The 9429-nt window shown below is 35.7% G+C and overlaps 1 protein-coding gene across 1 annotated transcript; it reads left to right on the plus strand.

Moving 5' to 3' along the window:
* The first annotated feature begins 2241 nt into the window (after window positions 1-2241).
* Window positions 2242-3462, plus strand: LOC113769290. The gene is made up of 2 exons (XM_027313752.1): window positions 2242-2412; window positions 2527-3462. The coding sequence occupies exons 1-2, from the start codon at window positions 2242-2244 to the stop codon at window positions 3460-3462; spliced, it is 1107 nt and encodes a 368-aa protein (XP_027169553.1).
* Window positions 3463-9429: the final 5967 nt, after the last annotated feature.

The raw sequence follows: 9429 nt of genomic DNA on the forward strand, positions 1-9429 counted from the left end.
TTGATTTAATTACATAAATAATAATGAGTGTGTTTTGATCGGTGATTTTTTTAAAAAAAAAAATTTGTTGCCAGACAAGAAAACTTGCACAAATGTCAGATATATTAAATCAAATAATAAGAGGGTTACAATCTCTAAAAATTTTTGAATCAAAAAATTAATCCCTTGATCCTTCTCTTCAAAAGACATCAATTGAAGGATCCAAGAGGCTTGTTCTCCGATCAAAAGGGTGTTTCCTATAATTTGGGTGTAGAAAATAAATGATTTGATGATGGCATTAAATACTTGAATCTTTAAGTGTTCAATGCGAATGGAAGGAAGATCTGTTTGACTTGATTTGGATTTGAATTTGAAGGAAAAAAAACTCTTAAGAAAATTTGATATAATTTCTTCGAAATTTAGGGATTTCAATGTGTCTTTTGTCACCTTTATTTATAGTTGCAATCGGGTCAAGTCGCGGGTTGGCGGGTCGGGTTGAGACTCATATTAACATTTTTTACCCGAACATGACTCGTTAATTTCGCGGGTTACCTGAACTCGATCTGAATAACCCGTTTACTTAACTTTCTTTTTATTTTTTTAACATTCTCACTTTGGTAGTATGGTGGTTTTTTTTTTTTAATAATGGAGTTTCCATAAAAATATAGAAAATTGTAGCCCAATCTCATAGTAATTTTTTGGTTTTCTTTGTACAAAAAAAATCATGAGCAAAAACAAAACTAGTACACTGTCACAAATAAAATATCTTATTTTTGCATAATATTCATGATTCCATTCTCGTAATACTAATTTATAGCAATAGTTAGTTTTCTTTTTATTTATTTTATACCTCTAATTTATTAATTAAATTATAATTACATATTAAACAGGTCAGAAGGGTCAAATGGGCCAACCGGTGTTGACCTGAATTTGACATGTTTGCTTAGCGGATCATTTAGATTTGATCTGAATTTGACCCAAACTCGTAAAGAGTTAATCCATACTCGCTAATTTCGTGTTAGATTCGAATCGTATTTTCGAGTCGTATCGAGAATTGCCACCCCTAATTTATACCCAAATATGTAGACTAAGTTTTTAAGAAAATTCTCCAAAACCTTCTTGCATTTTGGGTGACTTGTAACTCAAAAAACCCATTTTACTAGAGTTTTAATAGTTAGTCAGTCCAAACTGTCCATTGTGAATTAATAGATCAATTAATCCACTTCAATTTAAATGGACATTACATATTTGATTTGAACTAGCAGCCCATATGATATTGGCCCAATTTATTGGTCCAAAACATGATGGACTTCCATAATTTAATTTAATTTAATTTAATCAAGATCAACTCAATTTATTTAATCTCGCCTAAATAAATTAAATAAAATTCCTTTGTTTATAGATGCAACAAAACAAAATTTTGTAAATAAATGACAATACAAACAATCCTTTCATTCACATTAATTTTTTTCTACAATTGATTGCAATGGGATTGTTTGAAAATTTTCTCCAATTGGCTACATTTTTCGCTATTTGGCTCTTAATTAAGTGGGGAAAATATTAGCAGGGGAAAAAATTTTCCTTCAAAAGGGCGAAAAACAACTTACCCCCGCGAGTTACTGAAGTTATTTTCTTTTAATCGAGCGTCTCTGGGTGGGCTCTTTTTGATCAAGGAGACATACATCGTAAGAGACAGAGAGGTCACCAACAATAACCTCCATCTCTGGCGAAGGGACTGATCCAAGGTCAGATTCCAATGATGTGAAATTCTCTGGGTCTTTTTCCCCCCTCTAAAGGGCACTATGCAACTCTGTCTTTTGTATTTCGATCAAGGACACTGACAGTGGAAAGAAGGGAGAGATCACCAACGAATACCTCCATCTCTGGTGACGGCAACAGCTACGTGACTCAGGTAAGACTCCAGCGTTATGCAAGTCTACAGGTTTTCATTTTATTTTTCCAATTTTGGGATTTATCGACTTTTTGTTGTGCTGCTACAATTTCTGAATTACGTTACTAATTTTTCTTAAGGATTTGAGATTTTGCTTTGAAAAATCTTTAAACTTTTTTTCAATCCATGGAAGCTCTTGGTATTCTGAATATTTGGCAAAACTTTGCTCTGCTCCCCTTTTTCATACTGGTAGTAGTTGTGCCATTAATTGGAAAGCCATCTTATAACCTGTTGCCTCATTCTGTAGTATCAATTCTTGAGTTTTTCATGAGCATGTTGTGTCAGATTTTGTCTTCCAAGCGCAATGGAATATGCGACTCCTTAATCAAGTTCTAGAGCCTGAGTTGGTTAGGCAAGTTGTGAAGATTCCCCCTTCATCCGCTCATAGCTCTGATAGGATGGTGTGGGCTTTAACGCAGAATGGTTCATTCTCAGTTTCTTCGGCTTACACGCTTGTTTCGCCGGCTTCTAATTATCCTTGGGTGGTTTAGCATGTGTGGCTGAAGGGGTTTCCTATCAAAATCTCCTTCTTTATGTTACGGTTGCTACGTTTGTGTCTTCCCCTAATGAATCTGCTACGTAGATTTGGGGTACAGGGTTCGTCTAAGTGTCATTGTTGTTCTGAGCCAGCAGATGACGAGGTTAATCACATATTTTTAACAGGAGATTTAGCTAAGGCGGTCTGGAATAGATTTGAGGGTGTCCTGGGAGATTTGGATATGGTGTCCACGTTGAGACATGTGGTGTTACGGTGGTGGCTGCGTAAGGGGCACAACGTGTATCTCAGGTTCGTTTATCATACATTACCTATGCTCGTCTGCTGGGAGTTATGGAAAGCGAGAAACAGGGGACTGTTTGATGGAAGGAAAGTGGGGTGGACGGAGGTGGCAGATCAGGTATTTCAACAGTTATGTGATTTACTACATTGTAATTTTCCAGAAATAGCATGTTCTTTCGTCTCTTGGGATGTTCTTCACTCTTCGTTGGTAGCTCTGAAAAGAAGGGTTTCTATTTTACCGATTACATGGTCGGCTCCTAGGGCAGGGTATAAGTTGAATTCGGATGGCTGTGCAAAGGGGAACCCAAGAGTTAGTGGGGGTGGGGGAGTTGTGCGAGATGGGGAAGGGAGATTTATCATCGGTTATTCTTGTTTTTTTGGGTTATTGACCAGTTTACACGCGGAGCTCAAGGCCATACTCTTTGGGGTGCGGCTCTGTGTTGCTCGAGGCTTACAAGACTTGCATGTTGAATCTGACTCACTTGTCTTGGTGCAAATACTCCAAGGGACACATGGTTGCCCTTGGAGACTGCAACGGGAAGTGGATGAATTGCTCAGTTTCAAGCATCATTTCCATGAGATAACCCATTGCTATAGAGAGGCGAACAAACCCGTTGATTATCTAGCTAACCTTGGCGCAAATTCGGAGCAAGAGGATGTTTTTGATGACTTTCGTTCTTTGCCGGCTACTGTCCGTGGGGAGATTATCATGGACACTTTAGGTTTTCCTAATTTTCGTAGAAAATTTCTATAGCTTAGCTAAAAATTTGTATTAAATAACTGTCATATGGATATTTTCATGAGATTGGGTATGTTAGCAGGGAGTTTCGTCCATTTATAAGGGGAAACTCTACCAAAATTTTAAATAAAAAAAGAGATTCTCATTAAAAAAAAAATAGTATCAATTCTTGAGAATTGAGATATGATTTCACTTGTAAGATAGGGACAAGTGCTACATGTATTGATTTTATTATTTCGCTGAAAGATTAGGTGATGAGAAGCTATCCTTTTTTTTTTCTTCTTTTGAGAGTAGATGAGAAGCTATCTTCAGTGTCTAAACTATTAGTATATTAGTTTATGTGCTAATGAACTTTGCTTTTGAGTTATATTTTCCATAATGCAGCAAACGTTCCTTTTCCAATTGCAATAGTATTACTGAGAGTTGGATTAAGGGTCAATATAGACTTTAAACTTTCTTGTTCAAATTGCTTTATTGAACACATAAATACATCTTTTTTTAGCAACTCGCAGTTTGTGTTGTTTGTATTCAATTGGTACAGCTATTGCTGCCAAATATCCTTTCTAATTAATACTTGAGTGGTTAGCATGGAAGATGTATTATACTGCTGTATAAGTTGCAAAGGATACTTTCATTCTCATATTTTAAATTTTTATTTAAGTTTAGGGTATTGATTTAGATGTTGTCAGCTAATTTTGGAAACTTTTTTTGGTTTTCTCTGTTCTTTTTTAGATCATAGCAAAGGATTTGTTCAAGGCCCTGAAAGAGAAATGTGATAAGAGATCTACACACCTTTGTTGCACAAATGATTCTAGTTGTATCTGGTGATATCACTTCTGATAACTTTGGAGTAAAGGACATAAATTTGGTTGATAATGGTGAGAGCTAGATATTGTGGTTAACATGACCTAGCTGTAACAACCAGCTTTGAAGAAAAGCAAAGGGTATCAATTATTCTTGAGCAACATAAATATAGGCTTGAAATGTGATGGCTCACAAAATTTTTATTATTTTAAAATTCCACTTCGAGTTATTTAAATATTTAACTGCCCATTTAATCCGAATATTATTTTTTTACCACTTTAGACCTAATTACATGGAATTATAGCTTCGTTATATTTTTAAAGTGACTCGTTTCAAAATTTAATTTTTGGAAGCTCGTTAATTGAAAATAGTGAATACGCGATTGGGGACAATAATCGATTCGAGAATACAATAAGCTTGAAAAATTAGAGACTTGCAGGATGGACTTAAGATAGGTATTTTATGTTTAAATACTCAAGTGATAGTTATTAGTACCACCGTTATAAGAATTTCTTGGAAGTTTCGCTTTAACGCACTTAATTTGGAGATACGCGGTTTTACACGCACGATTTAATTGAGGGACTTTAGACCCTTATTTTGGAACAATTAAGAGTAAATAATATTAATATGATTATGAGTGCATTAAAGGTTTAGTGCACTAGTGAAATGAACGCGAGAGGAATCGAGCACAAAACGCGCGCGTACGCGCACTATTGAAGAGTTGACTTTTGCACCAACTTGGGCCACACATTAAAGGTTCTTAAGAAAGCTTTATTTGAACAAACACTCTCTCTCCTCACTCCAAGAACAGCCGGCCAAGGGAAAGAAAAGAACCGGCCTTGCTCCATCACTTTCTACTCCAAATTCTTGCACCAAATCTCAACCAAATTAAATCAAACCAAAATTGAACTACACCTAGTTGAACACTTGGGGATTGTATCTAGCTAAAAAGGGGGAGCTTTTCACGGTTCATTTTGAAGCAAGGAGGGCCAAAAATTCTGTCTTGTTCACCAACACAAGTAAGTGACGATCAATCCTCAAATTCTTGGCCTATGGAAATTGATTTACACTTATGAGCTTATATATTCATGTGGGTGGCTTGTTATTGTTGGAAAATTTTGAATGTGGGCTCTATGAACTCCCACTCTTGGATTGATGGCTGATGTGATGATTGATGATGGATTTAATGTTGGTTTAGTGCTCAAATTGGTAGATTAATGGTGCATAGCTGGTATAAACTTCAAGGAGTGCATGGATGTAAAGTTTCCAATTCTGCCCCTGTTATGATCGTGCCTCTTTTTACGGAATTTTGAGGTTTTAATGGCTTGTATATGATGTTTATATGTTTTATAGATGGTGTATAAAGTTTCATCAAAAAATATTGAGGTTTGGTTGGTCAAATGGATTAATATCACAAAGCTAGCAAACCTGGAAAAACTTTCCCGTAATGCTCAGACAGCCTTCTTGTTTCATCCATAACTCTGTGGTCCGACATCAAAATCAAGTGCCCTCAGTGGTATTTGAAACTAGACATTCCTAACTTTCTAACGGTATAAAATACAACCCCTAATTCCACACGAGTACCCCGTACCAACCGTTTAAAGATGACTGTCCTGTTTCTCTGTTTTCCTGGAACGAAGTTCAGAAGCTACAACTTGAGGCTCGAATTTGAGCTAGTTGTGAGCTGAATTTCAAAACGATTTCTTCTGTGAAATTATAGTTTTATGAATGCATTTTCCAACACCACCAACTATGCTCAATTCCGAGTTCAATTGAGAGATTTGTGATCAAAATATGAAACCTGCCCTATTCTTGAAAACCCTAAATTTTGGGCAGAATTGATGCTAGACTTGGTGTGGACTTGCCAATTGAATTTCGTGGATTTAAAACACTTACTAAATGTACCATGAATTTTCCTTAGGCTTATCCTACACAAATGAACCATGTTTGAAGGATTTTCCTTAGCCAAATGTTTGGAATGGAAAACAAAAAGCTCAAGGGAGTTTTGCCTTAGGATTTTTCGAAACTTTGGTTGTTTGGTTGACTACCTTTCCGAAGTTATTTCTCCATGAAATTTGGTAGAGGGACAACCCTTATATGGTAGTATTATACTGCTAATTATGGTGTTATTCTGAGGCCGTTTCATGGCTCAAATAAATTACCAAAGTTCATGACTTGAGTTTGGAAAACCCATGTTTCACAAGAGAATTTTGGTAACTTTGAGTTGCCATATCTTAGTACTCAAAACTCCGTTTCTCGTTTCGCTTGTTTTGTTGTAAACTTGGATTACGACTCTAAAAGAGTTCCAAATTTCAAAAGCTAGTTCCAATCGAGTGAATTTTGCCGAATTTTCAAAGTTGGCCAAAAATAAACTTAAATCTGCCTTATGAACCAAAACAGCGACTTGGAGCTCATTTTTGAATGTTTTCCATTTGGAATCTTAGAAAAGTGTATTCTAGGAACTTTTAGTACTTTGGAAGAGGTTTCCAACGGTACCAAGTTTTTCAATTTTCGACATATGGAACGTGACATACGATTTTTCTAATGTATCGCATCAAAACTGAAATTTTTCCGAATATCAAGGAAATGAAGTTTTTCAAGTACTCCTTGTTCCTTCGATATTACTTGAACGTTTTATACTCGATTTTCAAGATGAAAACTAAATTTCTCTTATATTTTGAAACTCCACTTGAGAACCTTGATTTAGAATAAACAAGGCTCGTTTCATGAGACTTTCTAAGATTGTACTATGGTACGATCTTCTTTAATAATAGGGGTTTGTAAATGATAGTCTATTGTTAATTGCTCAGGTACACAAGAGGACCTTTAAGAGGATCCCACAGTGAACACCTAAAGTTTTGAGGAACATTTCTTCCTCATTACTTATATTGGTGAGTGTCAAGTGTATGAATACTTAATACATGCTTAATTGTTATAGTTGTTTGGAGATTTTGAAAATGAAGGCGAGTGTGTATTTTACCGCACTCGTTCTTATTGAAATGAATGACTCATGATTCAAATGTACCAAATGAAATTATGAATGACTTAATTGAATGAAATGAGATGATTGAATGATTGAATGAAAAATAATGGTATGCTATGGTTGCATACGTCGTTGGAGTGAATCTCCTCGACTCTCAATTGTAAATGGGGACGCCCAAACTCATAAGCCGACCTTGGACTCGAGCCGGCACGGGTTTGGTCGGAAACCTTGGCGAGCCATGAGATAATGAAGCTCGACCTAATGAGAGGTCTTGCTTGACATACTCGAGGAGTATCGCCTTATAAATGTCTTGCGGGCCCGGGAGGTGCACGGTGGACGGAGGGAAGTAAGTGGTGATCTACGGAATGGAAATACCGACCCAGTTGACGGAGTGTCATCGCGGGAAGGTATACGAATGATATTGGCAAAGCAAGTAGAAATTAGCTCCTGAGAGCTCCGATATCTTTGAATTGTTTCTGCTTACTTTTCCGCTCGAATTGTTATTTATTGCAATATTGATGCTTTACTTGTTAAATTGGGGTTGCTACTTGATCAATGTGTTTGTATGTGTGTTCTTGGCCTTACGAGCGTTTTGCTCACCCTGTAGATTTGTTTTCCTTAGCAGGTTTGGGCTTGGAATGAGGTTCGGAGGAATTTCTCTTTTGTGTACTCATGTAATAGGGTTCCAACTCTTTTATCTAGACTTTTGGATATTGTATATTTTGGGCTGTATTATGGAAACCCGATGTAAGGATTGGGTGATTGTTAAAAATCATTAAGCTTGAACGCTTCCGCGCTATTTGTATGTGTATTTGCTGGTTATCGACTTTTAGCACCGTTATAAGCTTGAATAGAAATTGCTTGAGTCCTGGCAAGAGTTGGGCAGGCGTCCTGCGGATACCTTTTGGTTCGCCTTAGGGAGAAGTGGGGGCTTCACATGAAAAGTATACTGATTGAGTTATTCTTCAAGATGTTTGTCGGTAGACATGAAGGAGAAATACATGGTAATTGAGTTGTTATCGATTAGATGTAATGGTTTTCTTGTCTTATCTTGTACTGGGGTCACTTGGTAAGTTTTTTTTTCGAGTCGCTTGGTAATTTACAGATTGGCTCGAATGTTTTCATGTCTTGCGAAACACATTGTTGTCATATCAAGGTGATCTGTAAGCCTTTTGTGAATGTAGTTTAGTTTCATCAATAAAAAAATTTGACTTGTAATTTCTAGGACTAGGGAATGCCACTACTTACTCGGAGTGTGAGTGGTGATTGTGTTTTGTTTAAATTTAGATTTGTCTTGATTGGTGTTTTGGACTTCTGCTTCTGGTCTGCCAGCATAACTATGGTGCATAACTCTGGAGCATATACTATCAGTTTCAATATTATTGTTACTATAATTGTCACGACTATCTTAGTCATATATTTGAACATGAGCAACTAGCAAAATTTCTAGTGAAATGCCAAAACTAGAAAGACAGGATACATGATGAGTACTCAGTTTTTCTGTATGCAACAATTTTGGAAGAGTATTTTCTTGTGTCGTGACTAAGTAGTATGTCAAATAAGTTAATCTATACATACATTTTTAAGTTTGCAAAAGCAAACACTTGATTCTTTGTAGCATATTTGAAATATCAGGTTTGGTGAAAGAGTACAACATGAATGGAAGTATCGTCAGATATTCTAATTTTTTAAGATTAACAATGAAGTAAAATTATAATCAAATGAGAAATATTTGTAATTACCATAAATTCTAAAGGTAAAGAGTTAAGTAAAATTATTACCAAATGGGAAGTATTTGTAATTACCATAAGGTCTGTAGAAAAGTATCTTGAACATTTAAATCAAACACTAGAAAATGGGTTCAGAAAATATTTTCAGGAGGTTAACCAAACACATGAAAATTATGAAAATGAAATCATTTTCTTGAAAAATGACTTGCATTGAAAACATTTTCCAAGGGAAAATATTTACACCCAACCAAACAGACCCTAATCTTTTTGTTCGATTTGTGATTAAGAAGAAAGTAACGCTGGCTGAAAATTTCTTAGTTTTTTTTAAAAAAAGGAAAAAGTGAATTAAAATATGAATTTTGAGGTTTTAGTTGATCCAATTAACAAGCATGCTGTGGTCAAATGATGATATTCCATTCAATTTGCTTAACAATCCATCAACTGTTCTCAATTCATCAAATTTAT

Source organism: Coffea eugenioides, chromosome 4, assembly GCF_003713205.1.
Source record: "Coffea eugenioides isolate CCC68of chromosome 4, Ceug_1.0, whole genome shotgun sequence".
Classification (NCBI taxonomy): domain Eukaryota; kingdom Viridiplantae; phylum Streptophyta; class Magnoliopsida; order Gentianales; family Rubiaceae; genus Coffea; species Coffea eugenioides.

Excerpts from the sequence above, each read along its gene's own strand:
- LOC113769290 (XM_027313752.1), top strand. The coding sequence starts at position 2,242 with ATGCGACTCCTTAATCAAGTTCTAGAGCCTGAGTTGGTTAGGCAAGTT. Across the intron at positions 2,413-2,526 it reads CGGCTTCTAATTATCCTTGG|GGTTCGTCTAAGTGTCATTG; the intron begins GTGGTTTAGCAT and ends TTTGGGGTACAG.